The sequence below is a fragment of the Rhincodon typus genome, chromosome 13 (assembly GCF_021869965.1).
Source record: "Rhincodon typus isolate 14 chromosome 13, sRhiTyp1.1, whole genome shotgun sequence".
Lineage (NCBI taxonomy): Eukaryota > Metazoa > Chordata > Chondrichthyes > Orectolobiformes > Rhincodontidae > Rhincodon > Rhincodon typus.
This window is the reverse complement of record NC_063344.1, coordinates 42449152-42470507: the sequence shown is the minus strand read 5'-3', so window position 1 is coordinate 42470507 and position 21356 is coordinate 42449152. Positions and strand designations below refer to the sequence as shown.

The 21356-nt window shown below is 36.9% G+C and overlaps 1 protein-coding gene across 1 annotated transcript in view; it reads right to left on the bottom strand.

Moving 5' to 3' along the window:
• The window catches only part of LOC109923958 (transient receptor potential cation channel subfamily V member 5-like), a 123928-nt gene that overhangs the window by 65318 nt on the left and 37254 nt on the right, over window positions 1–21356 (bottom strand). Inside the window, exon 2 of the mRNA XM_048604609.1 lies at window positions 16022–16116. Coding sequence (XP_048460566.1) covers window positions 16022–16116 — 95 coding nt within the window. The remainder of the gene's footprint in view (window positions 1–16021; window positions 16117–21356) is intronic.

Here is a 21356-nt window from a genome sequence, read left to right as displayed (position 1 = left end):
ACATGATTTCTCTTCTGCTGAACCACATGCCAGAGTACCTTGAAGATTTATAAGTGTCCTGCTATAACATATTATGAATAGCTTCTAACATCTTCACCACGATAGATATTAAGCTAACTGTCCTGTTGCTACCTGCTTTTTACTCTCACTATTTTTGAATAGAGGAATTGCACCTGTGATTTTCCAGTCCAATGCAACTTTCCTACGGAATCTATGGAATATTAGAAAATGAAAAGCTACCCATCAACTACTAGCCATGTTGATTAAGATCTTCAAATAAAGTCCACCAGGACCAGAGACTTGTCATTCCATAGCTCCAACAATTTGCTCAGTACTTTGTCATTGTAATTTTCTAGAGTTTCTCCTGATTCACAGATATTTCTGTGATTCTACTTACTTCCTCTATAGTGATGACTTTACTGTGTAGACTGTTGAAAAATACCTGTTCAATTCAACTACTATCTCTGTACTTTTCATTATTAACTCCCCAGACTTATGTTCTTTTGATCTACACTCAAGTTGTTAACACTTGTCTTTTGTTAAGATCTACAGAAACTCTTACCATTTGCTTTTATATTTCTAGCTAGATTTCTCTCATACTCTAGAATGTGCTGTTCTAAGAAATTCCACAATGAATCATAGAACCATGGAATTTTACGTTACATGATGGGTACAGTACACCCTGCCTTTACCAGCTCCCGAGAAAGCTACCCACCTAGACCCATTCTCCAGCCATACCTCCATAGCCCTGAGTCATCACTTTGAAATATATATCCAGGTCTGTTTTGAAACCTTATTTGGAATTGGCAGCAAATTCAAAATTCTAACAACACTTTTGAGTAAAGAATTTCCTCCTCATCTTACTCTTAGCTCTCTCGCTGACAATCTTGTAATTGTGACCCCTAGTTACTGACATAACAGCCAGTGGAAATAGAATATCCTTATTTATCTTAAAATAATTCATGATTTTGAACTCTTTAATAAGGTCATTTCTTAATCTCCTCTGTTCCAATTATTACAACCCCAATTACTCTAATCTTTCCTTGTATCTCAAATCCCTCATTCCAGTAAATCTCCTTTGCCCTCTCTCCAGGGCTTTAACATCCTTTCTTGAACCAAGTGCCCAGAACTGAACACAACACTCCACATGTGGTCTGACCAAAGATTTGCAGAGGTGCAGCATCACCTCCTCGCTTTTATACTCCACGCCTCTATTTATAAACCAAGGATCCTATAAGCCTTCTTAACAATCTTTTCAACTTGCCTGGTCACCTTCAGAGAACCATGCAAGTGAAAATCTCGTGGTCCCTCTGCTCCTATACTCCCCTCAAAGTTGCACCATTGAATCTACAGTCAGTTCTGCTATAATGCGTGTTCCAGCAACGCAAATGGCTATAATGCAACTGGCAAATAGGGGAACACCATTTCTAAAATGCGAACTTGTGTTGGCTATAACGCGATTCCATCGGTGCGTGGAGCAGTACGCGTTGACATCACATGATCGTTTCACGGGCTTTGTCCTAAGCATGCACAATGTTAGTGCCTAAAAAGTCTCCACACTGGCATCACATGATCACATCATATGATGCCACACTGGCATCACATAAGGTCAACCAAAAGGGGCACATTTTTTCTGACCCTATTGTTGATGTTTTGGAAGATGATTTTAGAAATTATTGCAGGAAAAAAAAATTGGATTTCAAAATTTCCCTCATCCTAGATAATGCAGCAACTCGTCCTCCCACCATTGGTGAGCTTTCTGAAAACACTAAAGTGCTATTTCTACCCCCAAACCCAACCTCTCTCCTTCAAACTATTGGCCAGGGTGCAATAGCAGCTTTTTAAGCTTATTAATTAAGGTGCACATTTAAGTAGCTGGTTGCAGCTACTGAGGGGGATAATAAGGACAGTGTTTTTCAATTTTGGAAGAGCTTTAGCATCAAGAATGCAATTGACATTATTGTGGAGGCCTGGGCTGATGTCAGTAAGGACTGTTTGCATGCAGTTTGGCGGAAGCTTCTCCCAGATATTTTCCATGATTTTAAAGGGTTTGATCCGTCAGAGGAGCTCCCAAGAATCAAAAAACATTGTGTTGATCTTACAAAGCAAGTTATATTTGAAGAAATGGAGAGTGAGGATGCTGAAGAGTCCCACTGTGAAGACCTCTCTACAGCTGATCTACAACAACTTGTTGCTGAGGGGGAAATGGAAGTTGGAGATGAAGAAGATGAAGTCCAGGATACAACACTGCAAGAGTTTTCCATGTCTGTTTTGTCTTCTATCCTGAGGGAAATTGACAAGCAGAGGACAATGATTACAATGCAGAATGCAGCAGGGTAGCAGTTCGTGGAATAAGATCTTATTTGGCACTCAATGAACAGCTTCTTCATGAAAGGAGAAAAAGAGCATAGCAGCAAAATCTGGATGCCTTTTTTAAGCCAACTCCCAAGAAACAGCCAGAAGACAATGAACCACAGCCATCCACTTCTGGATTAAATATTTTTTGCCCTAACTCTGCAACCACAACTGCACCTGAAGGTGATGATGATGATGATGACCTCAGCCCCTGCATTAACAACCGAAGGACCTCAAAACCTCCTCCCCCATCAAGTCATCTTGACATTTTCTCAAGATAGGGTGTTAAATTTACTTTATTTCATTATTAGATATGAATTAAACATTTATTCAAACTGTGCTATCCTTTGTGTTAGGGTTTTGAATGACTTCTGAGCAATTTTAAGTGATATTATATGGTGGTCTCCCCTAACCCTGCTTTTCTCATAGACCCCATTATTTCTATTGCGCGATTTTCTATAACGTGATGTTGCACAGGAACACAACTATTGCATTAAAGCAGAACTGACTGTATATTGTCTCTCTAGGTTTCTCGTAGAAAAACGCATTACCTCACATTTCTCTGCTTTGGAATTCAGCTGCCAGGTGTCTGCTCATTTGGCCAATTTGTTAATCTCCCTTTGAAGTCACTCAGGATCATCCTCAGAATTCACGATTCTCCCTAACCTAGTACTATCTAAGATTTAGATATTTTGCCCTCAACACTCATCTCCAAATCATTTCTATAAATGAAAAAAGGCAAGGGACCTAACTCAGATCCCTAGGAAACATTATTTTCACTTGTCTCCAGTCTGAGAAATGCCCTTCTCTCTGTTTCCTATCATTTAGCTAACTTCTAATTCATGCTGCCAATGACCCATCAATCCCAAACATTTCTAATTTGCTAACCAATATGCTATGTGGCACTGTATCAAATGCTTTCTGAAAGTCCAAACATACAACATCCATAGCACAACCCTCACCCACTGCCTGTGTCACCTCATCAAAGAATTCATTCAAATTTGTCAGACAAGACCCACCCTTGACAAAGCCATGTTGACTGTTTACTATTAACTTATTTTCCTCTAGGTGTATATTTGTCTCATCTCATATTATGACTTCCACCAGCTTTCCCACTATTGATGTGAAGATGACAGGTCTGTAACTTCCTGGGTTATCCTTTGCCCCTTTCTTAAACAATGGCATCACATTTGCAATCTTCCAATCCCCCAGGACTAATCCTGTGTTCAGAGAGACCTGGAAAATTTCTGTCAATGGCTCTACAATTTACTCCCTAACTGCATCCCACCTGGACCTGGCAACTTCTCTACCTGAGTGCTGCCAGCATTTTTTGCAACTCTTCTTTATCTACATGTTGTTCAATTGCTCAATGCCTACATTTTCAAGTAAGCCATTGTCATCATTTTTTAATTTGGTAAATCTAGAAGCAAAGTACTCATTTAGTAACTCTACCATACCCTTTACTTTAGAGAGCAGTTTACCCTACTTGCTTCTGATGGGTCCCACACTATCCTTCACTAATTTTTTACTATTACCAATACTTAAATGATTATTAAATATCCAGAAACATTTTATGAACTACTCGTGTGGGCTACTTTTACGGATCTGATTTTTCCAATGTATTTGTAGATTAAAGTAAGATATATTTCAGTACCTTTCTGACTGGCCCCTATCATTCCTTATTTTGTGCTCCTGCCATGTGATTACTGTGATCAGTCTGAAAATAACTCCCACAAGGTGATTTCTTGCTGTTATCATTTCTCATTTTGACATAAATTCCTTCCACATTATCGTTTCCCAGATTTGGGTCATCGCTCTCTGTTGTGCTTACATATTTAATTAAAGGCCATCCTCCATCTTTTTCTAGCTTTCCGTTCTCCCTATACATCATACACCTCGCAATATTCAGGTGCCAATCTATATCTTCCTGAAGCCATGTCTCTCTAATAGCTGTCACATCATGCTATTGGATCAGATAATGACATCTTAAAGTATCGAATCCCCCTTTGCCCTTCCTATCTCTCCTGAAAATATCATGAATACTATGGTTATTAGATTATTTTCTTTCCATTGTTATGATTGATTCTAATATGACAAATTTGTTTTGAAGCCTTTTAAACATATCACACAATTCTGACTACATGATTACGCATTGTTACTCATTTTCACATTTTTCCTGTATTCTATTTTCGTTCAATACCAATAGTTTTACTTCTTATTGCTTTATAGCCCATTACATTTTCTTTTTGCTTGAATAGGACTCCAACTAAATCCTCTCCTCCCATTTCACTAACTTGCTTTCTTTCCCTCTTTGGGGCCAAATTTTTATCAGGACGTGAAGCTGCATTTCAGTGTTTGAATGGCGACATTTACATTTTTTTTGGAGGACATCAGTCCTTCCTTCATATTCCTGTCCTGACACCATTATCCTCTGGTCTTTTTTGCAGAAATCCCTTCAGTGAAAAGGCACACCTATCCCTGCTGAAGTTGGGTCGCCCATTTTAAATGGGGGATGAAAATTGGATTTCATCTCACATATGTTTTTTACCTGACGGCATGCAATTTTGGAAGGCTATTAAACACATGCCAGATGTGACAGTATATAAACTAAATGTGAAGTCTACTGAGGAGTCTAGAGTATTCAGAAAGCCTAGTGTTTTCATACCTTCGAATGTCATTGTTAGGTGATGCATTGTAATGTAAATGCATTTTTACTGTAATGGTCCATCGTAGAAATCTGGCCTTTAAAATTAAGTTGCCCCTTACATTGTTCAGCCTTTTGTATGTTTTCCTTTGCATTATAATGAATTATAGTGCTTTCTCCATTGGAAAAACAATGAAAAATGTTATGAAGTGGCCTGCCAACTTATGCTGTCATATTTTCTACTGTGATGTAAATATCTCTGGTTGAATTTTTTAAAATGGTTTTGATACTTAAAATATATACCAATGAAATAAGCTCCTTCTTCCTTACAAACTTGATTGATAGACATTGTGCTTCAAATATAAATTAGCAACTTGTGGCCTTGTCTTCCTGGAAATAAGTTTATCATTTGGGCAGCTGTGGCCATTACCAATGCTTTGCTGAGTTTCAAGGGATAATGCGGCTTTCAGAAAAGTAGGTATCTCACTCCTTTGAGAATAAATGACCATTCCAAGATATTGTGAGATCTTGTTGTGGTTTTGGTTTATTCCAACCTAATAGCATTTTGAGTATTCGGTTTTTCATTTGGAAGAATGATTTCTCTTTGTCTCAGTATCAGGAGTATGGAGACTTCCATAGATGAAATAAAATTTATTTTCCTTTCAGGAATTTAAAACATTTTTCAGTGATATTGCATGGAATGTGTATATAGTGCATACTGGGTGACTGGCTATGGAGGATATATAGGGAGGGGATAATAGTGGTGGTAGGGGGTGATAGTGGTGGTAGGAGGTGACGTGGATGATCTAAGGAGGCTTGAGATGTAGGTGGTGTTGAAGAATGTGAAGAGGGAGGTATTGGGGGAATTAACTGGGATACCGTGATGGAAAACAGCGACAAGCCTTCTAATGAACTTGCCTCCATGTCCACAGCCCTCACTTGCTTCACCATGTCTTGCAAAATGGACTGCAAACTAAACTCCAGTTTGAAAAAGGAAAAATGGTGTGTGAAGTCACAAATGTATTGGATGTGCAGTTTTAAAGCTGTGAACGTGTACAGGTTGGGGTTTTTTTTCCAGCCCCAGATGAAAATTTAGCTTCAGTCTCAAATCTAAACTTTTTCCATATTCCCTTTCAAAATGTTCCCTAGTGTCTCGTTTCCAAAAATGTTGCTGCTGCTTTGGTTCAGGTAAAGCTTATTCCTTTCTTATGACCTCTTGCTGCTCCATAATCACATCAATATCTCAAAAATACTGCAGGTTCTTTTATTCATATTCAGATATAACTAACAAGTGAGTTATCATGATTCCAAAGTACAGGTACATGAAATCCCATGACTGTGTGTTCCTAGGAACTGTGAAGATAAAGATAAATTATTGGTTGCTGGCAACAGCAGCTTGTTTTCATGGTGATCCGTTGGATAAGCAGTAATGATGAATATATCTCTAAGTTTGGCATCATCATTCAAGTCCCAGGGCCACTACTATAAGGGTAGGGAAGCAGTGACTGATTAGGTGATATCTGTACAAACTTCAAGCTTTAGCGACAACCCTTTCAGTTTCACTTCAACAGATAAAGTTTTTCAAAAAGTAAATGAAGAGTCACAAAAGAGAAATTAGTGAGTGAGGGAAGAGAAAAGGAAAATAGAAGAAAACGATAAGCAAGATGGAAGAGAGAATATGGGAATTACAATTTAAAAAGCTTGAAATAAGAGGAGAGCATGCCCCTGAAGATATCAAGAAGACATCTGCCCCCAGCTCAGGGCCAAATATGGAGCTGTTTAAATTACCCCATGTAGTCTCAAAATGTGAAGATGACAACGCAGAGGCATTTTCACTTCATTTGAAAAAAATTGCAAAAAAAATTAAATCGCCCACAGAAGGCTGGGTACTGATAATGTGAAGCAGACAAACAGTAAAGCTCATGAAGTTTATACACTATGCTTTCTCAGGAGAAATCCGCAGATCATGTGATGGACTAAAATACTAACCTCAGTGCTTACAATTTGGTCACTGAAGCTTATAGGGATAAATTTCAAATTCTCCAGAAGCAGTGTAAGCAGACTTTGAAAGGATAAAACACTTTACCTTTGACTGTGGGATGTAGATGCATAAAGTAGATCCCATGTACAAAAGCCTCATGCTGGTATTTCTATTTGAAGACTGTCTTTAAAGTCATTCCCTACCTCTATAAGGACATATGTGGAGATCTAAAGGATTTCAAAAGCTAGATAAAGCAGCTAAGATTGTTGGCAATTATGAGCTCACACCCTAAAAGAAACCCTTTTTCCAACACACTCATCAACAGAGAAGGGTAAAAGTTGAATGGGTGAAAGAAAGAGAAACAGCCAGGGGCAGGAGGAGAAAGCTGGGAATGCAAAGTGATCCTTTCCTCTGACCAGAGTGGAAGGTTCTGAAAGTGGGAGTGATACCCAAAAGTCGGTGCTACCACTGTAACAGGATAGGATACATTTGCACTGATTGTTAGAAGTATAATAGTAAAACAGTGATAATGGTACAAGAAACTCCAACAGAAACTACTAAAATTGGGAATGCAGCTCAGAACAGTCAAGGGTATCCTTCCTTTAATATTATTAAAATGATTAATTGATGTTTTATCTCTAAAGGAGAAGTTTTCCCTTACTTGTACAACAAAACAAGTTATTATTTTGAGACACACCAGGATAATTCAGATAGTGTATTAGTAGAAAAAGGTATTATGGTAAGCTCCTGAGAATCCCAAATGTAAACGAACAACTTTAAGTGAATCATAGGATCCTACAGGAATCAATATTAAAACCAGAGTTAGGTTCCTTCAGACATTTCTAATTTGGAGAAAGCAATGCACAAGTTGAAACACTTTACCACGCATATGCAGCATTAATAAGTAAAGTAGCTTGTCAAATAAAATACATCAATAAATCTTAAAAGAATATGTCTATATAGAAAAGAAAATACCCTCGCCATATAGTACTGTACTTTTAGATTGACAAGACTCCATCTAATAGCAGAAGTTGGTTGGTGAAGGTATCTTGTGAAATCCTGGGATGAGCTGCACTGACCAATACCTGCCGTTAGAAAGAGCACGGGACATCAGTGTGAGTTTAGAAATGGGGCTAGCAGCCAAACAGGGAGTGGAGCTGTCAGTTGAGTTTGGAATGTAGTCAGCTGCCATGAGAAAAACTCCAATGTCTAAGGTAACAATGGAAGGTAAGAGGCCAAGTCTTGGGGGGAAGTGGGATGCAAAGCCTGGGAGGAGACAAGGCCAGGGTGCAACGCCCAGAGACAAAGGAAATTGCAGGCAGCACGGCTGAGGGAACAGCCAAGGCTTTGGGCAGTGATGAATCTGGAGGGAGGCATTATTCGGAGCCAGGGCAATAGTGATGGGCTGGGTGGGGGTTGGGGGGGACCAAGGGCCAGGGTAAAATTGCTATTGGAGAATCACATGAGAATGCAATCAAAAGAAGGAGAAATCCATTGTAAATAACACTAAAGTTGGAATAGACAGTTAATGTTAAATGGATACAATGGCATTATTGTGTCAATGACGTTAAAGTGAAACAATATACAGTGGGGAGACTTTAACTGAGGACTTACTGCAATAGGTATATGCATGGAATTTATGGACCAGTCCCTTGTGCAAAGTTAAATTATGAAGTAACTTAGCAAAGGAAGTTATTATTGTGGGTGTTATTCCTTATTTACCTCTTGAAGGGATTGTTTTATCTGGGGCAATGATTTGGCCAACACTTAGCAATGGCCATGGTGTAGCTTTTATTTTGCTGATCTAGTTAAACTCCTAATAGTTGTTATGACCAAACATGAAAAGTTTGATTATTGCCAATGATGAGCAATTGATGGGAAAATTGATCAATGTAGAGAGAATTAAAAGGACTTTGCTAATGAAAAGATTGAACTGGGTAGCAATACTTGAGCATTGACCACAAGAAGTAAAATATTTGAGCAAAGAGTTGAAACATCTAAATGATAAACTTATAGAAGCAAATTCAGCAAAGATAGGTCTTCAATTAAAGCTTGAAGAACTTGTAAATATCAAAAATCTTTACGAAGTATCGTGAAAACACCTTGGACAGAAAGAGGAATCACTAAAGACTCAGAACAGTTAGTCGAATATAGAATTTAAACAAAGACTGATGAACAACTAGAACTTCATCTTGAAAAGAACAATGAAAACTGTAAGCTCCAATACAATAAAAATAACATGAAAGAATGGGTTCAGATTTTAAAATGAGCAAAGGAAAATATTAAGGAACAATCAGTAAGCATGGAAGAAAAGTTACAAAATGAAAGGAATGCCCATGTGAAGTTTTCAAGCTTACATAAGGGTTCCGTAGATGACTGAAACAAAGACAACTGAACTGGCCACAGCATTTGCCAAGTTGAATGAAAAATACTACAAACTTGAACATAAAATGGAAAATAAGTGATACAACAGCACATATTTGAAGGAAATGGTGAAAGAAGTAAAATTGTGAGTGCCACCTTTGAAGCTTCAATGGGAAGAAAATGAATGGTAAAGGCTGTGGAATATCCCTTGGATAATATAGGTGATAAGCAAATAAAGCAGGGCTTTCTTGGTTCATCTTTATCTGCTATGAATCAATACAGTGTAGCTGCAAAATCTGTATTGATTCAGATCATTTTGAAGCTAGTTGCCAATCAAATATGCATGGTTTCTGTAGCAAAACTTAAAGGACCCACTGAAAACGTGTCTCCAACAGCAGAGGAGCACAGTTAAGAAAAAAAAAGACAAAGATGATCAGAAGATATAGCTCATGAATTGCGTTGGAGTCTAAATATGCTGAAAAGGAAAATAAAGTTTCAGAACCAAGGTAGCCATGACATCACACAAGGAATTAAATGAAGCATGTTTAGAATGGGACCAGGATAAAGTGAAAGATTTCAAAAAGGTCAAATCTAGCATAAGTACAGCACACCTCTGCTTGAAAAACATTCTTATAACATGCTCAAGAAACCAAAGAGATTTTGACCTGAAATTAGATGAATCGTTGGCACACAAGGAAATTGTGTGACCTTGTTGTCTTGAAATTAGAACATACCACGTTTGAGTTCAGAAAATGAACTTAAATATGGAATAGGGCCTAAAACTGTTGAAATGAATGCCAATGCCAATTGGGCTGTGGACTTAACTGAAATATTCTTTGCAGAGATAAAGGAAGGGCATAATGAAAATGAATCTGCCCTGAATTATGTAAATGCTATGATGTTTAAATCTGATAGATCCTATTTGTTATGTATACAAATTTTCTTTTTTTTGAGTGAGCTTTAATAGCTTTGTTCATAGAATATACACAAGTGTGTAAATAAAGGGTTCTCTCTACAGTTTGTAATAAGTGGTCTGTTAGAAATTTATGATGATAACTTGTTATATTTTCAAAGCTATTATAAAAGGAACCATCATGGTGAAGCCTTCTTTCTTTCAAGAAACAAAAAGTGATGATTTTTTTTAATGTACATATTTGTGCTGGGTGTGTTCTAGGCTGACAACTATGGAGAGAAGGTTAGCTGGAACATTCAGGGAACATGGTGTTGCAAAGATTACTGCATTCAAACCCACCTAGGACCAACGGCAGGGCTTGTTATGAAGCTTGCAATAGGTCACCCCTATCTAATCAAATGTCAAATGTTATGCAGAAGTATCTCGGGACTCCAAACATTAACTCTATTTCTCTCTCCACAGATGCTGCCAGACCTGCTGTGTTTCTCCAGTAATTTCTGTTTTTGTTTCAAGGGTCAGTCAACAGTAGTTTAAGGGTTATTGAGCCATCAGTTCTAGTAAGCTATTTCGAGGCGAGGCCATGGAAGCAGAAAACTTTGGGCTGCTTGTTAGTCTGGTACTTACATGGAGAAGAGTTTCTGTTTTAAAACAAGTGCACCTATAGCACGCTCCAAGCATTCAAGACTCAGAAGTCCTGGGAGCCAATAGGTGTATCTAGATGTCGCAGTTAGGGCTCAGAAAAACGTTCTAAGAGCTCAGAAGATGTCTGTGAACTATTAATAGTACAACACAGCTGAGAGGGGAGAAGAAGAAAGCTCATACGTAGCATTTGCTAAGTGCACCAGAGCAAGATTGGAGCTGGGAGAAAACCAAGAGCAATGTTAGCTTAGTGAACTTAGCTGTCGGACAAGAAAAAGCCAGAAATTTTCTTGAGAATAAGTGCTCAAGTGCAGTCTCCAGAATCAGGGGAACATAGTCCCAGGTAATGAAGGTGAACTACAAGGTCATGAGCAGTCATTGAGGCAGTCCTTGACAGAGTACCTTTGGATGAGTTCCAAAGCTGAGACTTTGAAAGTGCAGACTGAAAGTTTTCATGAGAATTGATGCCCCACAATGTCACTAACAGCTTGGGGCTGCTGGGAAATTCAGAGGATCTGTCTTGCTACATTTGCTTTTTAATTTGCTCTGTGAGTTGTTGATCCACAGTCTGTCACACATATTTACTTCCTGTTAATTCTGGATGTTATAGAGTATAAATTTTATATTATATATATACAATATATAAAACAGTGAAATAATCTGCAATATATCTAGTAGATTATTTCACTGTTTTAACTTTGTGTAGTCATTTTTGTTTTGGTTTATATAAAACTGGGATATTTTAGCTTTATTCTCTTTGTAGGTATCTGAAATCTCAAACTTGGCCTACATTTTAAAAAAAGCATTCCACCACCTAACTCGACTATAACATAAATACAGCAGTCTCGCGTAGGAATGCAACTGACTTGTTATTTTGCATAGATAGAGATAAGGTTCAGATAATGGGGATAAAATAAACATCTTTCACATTCACATCTTTCTATGAATTCTGAAAGGCCTTGGCTATTTCCAAAGGTAGAACTATTACAGTAATAGATATTACTGGGTCCAAGTTAGACATAAAAATTTCATAAAGCGCAGGCAAAATCTCCAAATTTGCACTAGCAACGCATTTTTAGAACGCTAATGTGATAAACCTTCCTAATTATAATGAATCATTCGAATGCTGTTGTAGCATATTTCTACAATGGATCATAATCCTCTAGCTTCAATGTTATTCCTGGAATTTGTGTAGCACTAAGCAGCTGAGTTGACATGGTGAAATGTTTGTGAATGTAGCCAGCATTTTACTTTATAAGTTGTAAAATATCTGCTGTTCAGTACTCATTCAATCACAATTTTTTAAATGCAGGACGTTTGAGTAGTTTTGTCTGCTGTCAGATACAGTATAAACTTTCCTGCCCTACTTATCACAACAATGACTGATGCTCTGAAACAACAACTGATAGGGGTATTGCTTCTCAAAAACCTTGCATTGACAAATTAACCCCAAGTCCTAAGAATTTATTGTCATTTTTCACAATCCTCTTATGTTGGAAATATTAAAGATCCACCATGAGTTCATTATGTTCTGATTAAATCTCCTTATAATGCAGGATTTCATTTCTTAAAGGGTGCCTTCCAACATTGGGGCAGTACGGTGGTTGAGTGGTTAGCACTGCTGCCTCACAGCACCAGGGACCCGGGTTCAATTCCACCCTCAGGCGACTGTCTGTGTGGAGTTTGTGTGTTCTCCCCATGTCTGCATGGGTTTCCTCCCACAGTCCAAAGATGTGCAGGCTAGGTGAATTGGCCATAGTAAATTGTCTATAGTGTTCACAGATGTGTAGATTAGGTGGGTTACAGGGAATTGGGTCTGGGTGGGATGCTCTGAGGTTCAGTGTGGACTTGTTGGGCCAAAGGGCCTGTTTCCACACTGTAGGAATTCTATGATTTCTAACATTTGCATCTAAAAACAAGATGATGTTTTGGACATCTTGAACAGTGGTGCCATTAACGCGAACTATCCAACGTGAGGAATATCGGTAATGTAGTTGTCAGTCTTGAAATTGGTGTTTGCCAAATTTTTGAATTAGCATCCCAATTCAAACCATTTCTGCTTCTCCCAATTGTGATGATGTCTGGTCTGCTGATGCTGGTGCATATTTCTCATAGTATTTAGCTCATTCAAAACTCATAGATTCATATTTAGTCACTTGTTTCTCAGATTAAGAAGTAATAAGAAACTTAAGTAACATTACAAGTCAATGGATGTTTCCACCTGAGAAATCACATCTTTCAATTCCACCTTGGTAATTCCTTCTTCCTTGCTCAGTATGACTGAAATACAGGTAGACAAGAGAACAGTAATGGAAACAGGCTTCCCTTTGATCTGGTCTTCTGGAAAAGTTGTTCAGAGTTTTTCCTCTTTTCATCTTTTCATCATTTCCAGGGAACATATAGTGAACTAGATTTTTTTTGCAATTTTCAAATTATAGAATTCTTCCTCTACTAAATCCACCTTTTACTGAAGTGTCTTTTCAACAACATTTGCTGCAGAACTTCATGGAATGTTTAAACATTGAAAACTTTGGTCAATCCCTATTGTGACAAAGCAACTACAAATTTTTCTAGGGATTGACAATCATGTCCACTCCTTTTCAAAACCGGAGAAGATATCCAGAGGGACAGGAAAGCTGACTTTTTGGGTCAGGACCCTCCTTCAGGAAAAAAAATGTTTTCTTTCTCTGAAGAAAAGTCCCGACCCGAAACGTCAGCTTTCCTGCTTCACTGATGCTGCCTGGCCTGCTGTGTTCCTCCAGCTCCACACTTTGTTATCTCTGACTCCAGCATCTGCAGTTCTTGCTATCTCTGAGATATCCAGAGGGTTCTGTTTTATGTTACTCTGTGATACAAAACTACATTGGCTTGCATGAACAATTTGTGATTTTTTGTTTTGTGCATTGGTTGGAAACATCTTGTCCTTGGACACATATGTGTTTAGTAAAATTCACACATGTTACAAACATTTGGTGTATCAGAAAGTTTTTCCCTCCACTTGTTATATTTTACCTGGAATACTTGATGGCTGCTGACATTTGCTCTTTATTTGATTTTCTATCTGGATGGTTTCTAATTCCATATTGTGTTTAATAGTTTCTCTTATCCTATATGCTATATTACTTTCTGAAATGTAAAGTTAGATTTGAGTTTAGGATTTTTTGTGAGTTTTCTATCTCACAGGCCAAGAACAATTCAGTCACAAATAATTTGATCATGTGGTTGAGTATATTTGCAATGCTGTAAATAGAACTGCATTGAAACTTTTCTCAGTTAAGTTACATTTTAAACACTGTGGAAGACCTTTCACTTCTTCTCACAACAGTCTTACAGTTTATCAGACTCACTTTGCAAATGTAAATAAGAATAAAATACTGACTTGCAAATCCACACACATCTGTAGGTAAATTAGAATTTCTTCAATGTTCTAAAAACATGAAGCTTCTCGCTTCCATTCAATATTTTGAATGAACCTAATGCATCTATTAGCTTTCTGCGGTTAAGTTTCTCCAGTTGATTTTTTTTTTAATGTTGCTATTTCCCACACACTGTTGTTGTAAGTAATTCTGTGCAATCTCTTCTGTATAATGCCTGAAAACTTGTTTAACTTGACTGTAGTATACATTCCTGGAATGAAACTCTCACCTTAGTACAAGAATGCAAATACAATTTCAACAAATACAGACTTACTGCTACATTTTTTTTTATTCCTGACAGTTTTATTCTGTTAAATTTGCAGACGGTTTTCTGACTAATGTATCCAAGATGTATTCTGACTAATATAACTCCTAACATTGGGACTGTGTTGTGTACAAGCTATGTTCTCCTCTTCTTAAAGTCAGTGCAAATAACTTGTGCAATTAACATCACAAGAACAACAAACAGCAAATCAGATAAAATCAAATGAGATAAGCAATTCAAAACCATCACAAGGAGGTCAACATGGCTTCAACACATATTAAAAGTGGAACAGAAGAGGCTAGAAAATTTACTCACTTGAAAGAAGAATTATATTCCTATCCAATCAATAATTCCACAGGCAAATTTTGTCTGGTGAACAAAATGACTATTACAATTATTCGGCACTCTCTTGCCAGCAAGAGTGAAACTTGATTAAACTTGTCATTTTTTGTCACTGTTTCATTCTATCTTTGGAACTGCCATTTGTCTCATCTTGTTAGTAGTCAGATCCATTGATCAATTATGCACAAATTTACATCTACATTCCAGTGACCCCAAATTTTGAATTTTAGAAAATGAATTAATTCAATAGTCTTTCCCGGGTTTCTGGGCAAAAAGCTGCAAATGCTTTCTAGATAGAAAAAGGTTGCACTCAGTGACTATGGTTTGTGATGCCCCAGACCATAACCAGAACCAGACTTTTGCTATAGACTGCACTTTTTCCTTTTTGCTATCCCTGCACTTTTCCTTTGTTCCACCAAATGTGGTGAATGAATGTGGAAAATAGAAAATGTAAACGATTCTAATTCTAAATTGTGAAGTGATGCTGTTGTACATATGTTTGAAATTAGTATTTCAAGATCTGCAATGGGTCTAGTATATTGAGTCTTAGTGATTTGTTCTTATGTGGTTACATTCATGTGCGTGTTTGTAGTGGGCAGGGAGGCAGATGCTTGGGTCAATTATCTTGCTTGCAGTGTATCAGTTTTAAAACTGCAACTTATCAATGGCTATGATTTGATTCCACAGCCCCCTCTATCTCAATGCATACACACACTTATATGGAAATGCATAACAGACATTCTCTCCTGTGTCTTTATAGATACAGGAAATTGTAACCATGACCCACTTAAATGTTTGAATGTTTTCCACTATTGTGCAGTGATTCTATCATTCTGTCTCAATCCTAACCTGAAAGGAGCAGAGACAGATCAGAATTTGCAGAAGTGTTTTGTGGAGAATACTAGATCAATATCAGACTTTTACACACACAATGTTAACTCAGGGTAGTTATAAAAACCTGAATAGAATACCAAATCAGTTATAATAATGGTGTCATTTAGCCCCTTGACAGATTTTCTGCTAGAGTGAAAAATGTTTGCCAGTTTTGAGGCATGCAGTATTTTATGCAATATATTGCTACCTGCTGCTACGTTTTACTTACCTCTCTCATAAGGGTCTACATTTTTTTCCTGTATTAAATTCTTCAAGGTTTCAACATCATTTTGTCTTGCAGCTTTGAATAAAGGACTTTCTGTTCTGCAAAGTGAAATCATTTCTTTTTGTAATCCATCAGTTAAAAGTTTAAATTGAATTTTAATGTCAATTTAAAATATAAATACATCATATACCTCGATTACTACGATTAGAGTGACAAACGTCCTTAGACCCATCAAGCCCTATCCTTCTACAAACCAGGGATAATTCATTGTCATTGATTTTACCAGTTTTTCTCCTAAAAAATGATTCAACAAGATTCTTCCACCTCTGCTTCAAGAATCATATTGAGAAGATTTCAATAATATCTAAACTTACATCCTATTTTATTCATATTTGATCTGTTGTCATCCTTGGTCTGATCCACAAACTACATGGTTCCATTCAACATACAACCTTCCCTTTTGATACTCATCATCATGACCCTTTGCACCATTCTAAAAGAAGAATTTTACCCAATTTATTTTTATTGCCAATAACAGACACAATATTAACTACTTCTTTTCTGGAGTTAACTTAAGACTATCGAGATGGAACTCCTTAATAACTTGTATTACCTGAGGTAAGTTGATTCACAAACCCTCTAGTTCTGTATTCACAAATAGTCAAATGCACATCTTTACATCATCTATTCAACTCATAATTTAAAAAACCTAGATCATGTTATTTCTCAATCCCTTTTTCTTTATTAATTACACAAGTGGAACTTTGGCAAATTACATCTCACAATTAGAATGCATCTTGTTTAGTAATCCATTCATTTTACTGTATAATTCCAGTAGATCAAGTGCTAATTGCTTTTAAATAAATGATGACTTTTTCATGCTATCCAATTGAACCATAATTATAATGCCATTTGAAAACACCCTGAAATTGTTAAAAATTCAATCACAATAAGACAAGTTGGAATGGATTTTTGTTTTAAAAGAATGCATTGTTCACCAGTTAAGGATTTGACCAGAACAAAAACTCAGAGAGAAAAAAAAATTGACCTTTTCTTTTGGTAAAGATAATTTCCCTAAAGTGCTGTAAAAGCTTACCATAGCTTGATTTCAGCAAAGGCCAGAAAAGATGTCAGTATCATAGAATCCCCACAGACCCTTTGGCCCAACAAGTCCACACCGACCCTCAGAGCATCCCACCCAGACCCATCCCTATTACCCACCTAATCTAATAAAGCCCCCCAGTATAGTCTGTGTAAAAAGGTACCAATGGACTATGAGAAATTTATTTATGATTTACAAAGTCATATGAAACTGATACGTGAACTAGTTAATGACACTAATTTAATGAACAGAAAAATTCCTAATTTTAAGAATCAGAATAAGATGAGGGGGGATGTCATTTAATAAAAAGTTTTTGTTCATACATTTGGGCTTCCTATTAAACATGTTTAATGGATGTAAGATACTGAAAAGAATGAAGCAAAATGAGAGCAGAGATTTAATAAAAAGCATACAATAATTTGAGAAGAACAAAACAAGATAATATGACTTTTGAGGTTAAGTTGAAAGCTTAATAGTTTTATGAACGCAGTGGCAAATATATGTAACATTCATAATTCCCACTCGGCTCAATTGTAAATGCATTTTTATCCTATCCTATTTGCTCACACATCTCACAGAACATCTTTCAAAACAAAAATTAGAAACAAAGTTTGCCCTTGAGCCGTATCAGTATTAATTTGCTTTGCAGCAAGGAAGTATAAGGTGTCAACGGAAAATTTGTTTGCCTATTTTTTTTCACCCTCCAATGGAGAAAATAGCTAGTTTTTAATCCCCTCTACTCAATATTTACATTGAAGGTCAGGCACTTGTCATTAAAATAAATCATTAAGTGCAATCTTTATCCTACCATCCATGCCACAGTACATTTGAGCACCACAGCATTGTCCTTTACAGGTTAGAGTGAAATATTTTCTTAACATCTTCGATTTAAAAATATAAACAAGCACATGGTAACTTAGCAGTACAGAATTTAAGTATTTGATGACACAGATTTTAACTATTCCTGCAGAAAGATTTTGTCAGAGCTTTTCATGTTGCACTCATCAGGACAATTCACAGAGAATATCAAATTAACTGGTGGGTTTTGTTTAAATTTAAAACCAGACAGGTTGACCCTGATTAGTCAGGTCATTGCCCAAAAAAGAATGAACCAACCCTGAGAAATGAACCAACCAAGCCAATAGTTGAAAAAGCCTGGCAGTTGTCTATCAATCAGCATTAGTGAGTGTAATAGCTATGGTAATGCCTCCTCCAAGCCGAGTCCAATTGCCAAGCAATCAGCATTCTCCTCTCATACAGTATAAATATTTGTTTTCCTCTTAAACTGGCATTCTTGTGAATATTCCTGATATGTAAAAGATAAAAAGCTTTGATAGAATGTCTTTTCTTAGAATATATAAATAAGCCTTAACCATACATACAGAGATCATTTAATTCTAAAATTCAAGTTAACATAGTGCCAAAGTGGGTATTAAAAATCCACATATTTCTGTATGTAGGCGTATGTATAATTAAGATCCAAGTCAAAGTATAGATAAGTATCACCTTGTTGATGATAAAATGCAAGCAAAGCAATAAATATTATTTCATAGAAAGCAACTAATAATTCAAGAAAGCAATCAATCACTCTCAACAAGAAAACAGCCCATCCTAAAGTAAATTCACAGTAACATAGGCACCACTTTGACATCTTCATTTCAACTTGTACAGACCAGTAAAACAGAGATTCAGGACTTTTCTTGAACTTGAGAATCTGAGTTCCCTTTTACTGTTACATCAAAATGCTATCTACGATCAGTATCCAAGATAAGGCAGCATGCTGGTCTTCAGTTAACACAGTGAGAGTTGGTTCCAGAAACATAGAACTTTGCATTGTAGCTAGGGAATGCTGCAAATAATTGCTGTTACATAGGAGTTATAATTTGATGTTAATTTGTAGCTATATACAGTCCAATTTGCCTCCCTTTCGCCATCATTACCACCAACCTCAGGGATCACATGAGTGGTAGAGGAACAACCTAGAAGAGTGACAGAATACCCACAAAACACTCTTTGAAAGAATGGAGTCCAATCGTGGGCTCTTCTGACCTCGAAACCTTACCTTTCCTAATGCCTCATCTCATTCAAGATCTTAAATAAATGAATTGTTGGGGCACTTTTGTCAATTTAAACATCTAACGCAAATGTTCCAGTGCAGCATTTGCTTCCTTTGATAGTAGAAGAATCCTTGCTTACAGGAATCCTGATTGGAGAAAACACTGCAGACTGTAGCATTCTCAACCCAGGAAAATGAGTCAGTGTCATAGTACAGTCAAGGTAGCAGGCCTGCTCTGACCCTTCTTCACACCCAATTTGACAGAGAGGAAAATCCAGTTCACATTGTGCACAACGATTAAACAAGAAACAGATAAGACATCAAAAAGATATGTTACAGGAATGAGAATAAGTTTCAATATGTTTCAGCAAACACTGAAGTTTGAAAGATGCAGTAAATTAAGATGGTTAAGACTTTACCTTCAGCAGTTAGAAAGCAGTCATGCTAATTTGTCTCAGCCAATCTTCTGCCAAAACCCTTATATGTTTATTTCAAAACATTCCTTACTAACCTTCCACGACTTTCTTGCCTCCATAACTTGAGGTATTCTAAGACTCTGTTGCCCTCATCCTAATTCTCATGGTTCCATTTAATGTCTTCCATTCCCAATTAGCTATATTGGTTTATAGTTAAATAACACAGTTACAACTCAGTTATGAACTTCTCATAATTGTTTTTTATATCCCACCACGAACTCAACCCTCTCCATCTCTGTAACTTCCTCCACCCTCATAACCCTTCACGAACTCAGTGTTCCTCCAATTCTGATCTCTTCAGCATCTCCAAATTTAATTGTTCAGCCTCTGAACAAGCCGTCAATCACCTAAGCCTGGGATTCCATTATCACACCTCTCCAACTTTGCTCCTTAACAGTGCACCTCAATACCAACCTGCTGGACCAGAAATTTAATTGTCAACCCCAATATAACCTTAAAATGTGCTTCAAAATGTTCAGTGAAGCATCTTGGGATGTTCCAATATATAAAGATATTGGAAATACAAGTTGTTGCTGTTATTGTTAGAAGTAACTACTCTCTCTTTTGCATTTAAAATGATTTAATGTGGAATGAGTTTTAGGGGTCTATCACAGAAAAAAAATGCGCAAGAAATTTGGCACCACATTGATTGTTCAAGCAGCAACTGCCACAGGAAAATTAAAGGTCATGCGACGTCAGTATCTGAGAAAAGATACACATTTTTTGGGCAGTGTAATGGGCATATGAAACTATACATACTTGCTGGTCTATATTCCCAAGGAGTGCCAAAAAATGTGAAATAACTTCTATCCTTCAACAAAGACATCTTCTCGCTGTATTGCAAGCAGCATCAGCTCCAAGCTCTCAAATAGTCATGAGCAATAAACTTTCTCATATGTCATAAGAATTAAACTGTACTGCTCATAAATTATACTCAAGTCTGTGATAACTCAACAACAGGGTCTGGATCTGCAAAGTTTAATATCTTTTACAAAAATAAAAGCAAGTTCTGTATTTTTGGCTTGTTCATTTCTAAGTGTGCACGTGATTTGAATTATAAAATAAATCAAGCTAAAATAAGATGTGAAATCATTTACCTATGTAACATTCATCTAAATAGCAACATCTTCATGGTTTATGAGCCTTTTATAATAATTACTGATAAAATAACAAGAAAATAAAAAAAGATATGTGGTTTCATAATGATAAGGCATCTATTTTAAATGTTATTAATCACACTTCCAAGGTGACAAGTTTAATGTCATATTTGCAATAAATACATGTTCTTTGTTTGGGTTGATGCAGAGTACACCAAACACCTTTCTATTTCTGCATAAACTTTAGATGCTGTTGATCCTTCTGTTGCTGCATTCAAACAGTGAGATTCACTATTAACAGTAAGATTAGTGGGCAGAATTGTATTCTCCCCTAAGGTGGGGGTATAGTCAGGGTATATGTTATGAAATCGGAATGTTATCTGTGATACTGACACAACTAAAGTAAAAGCTTAAGAGAAAGGGTGGGCAGAGACCTCGACAAGAACAGCTTTCCCATCCAGGAGCAATTTATTACCTTTAACTGCCCACTTACAGGCCAGGTTACTGGTGGTATTCAACCAGAAGTGGGTAAGGGCAAATCACATGGGAATATCTTGGGGGCCGATTTCAGAAAGGTAAGTGGCAGAATCCCTTCTATTTGGACAAC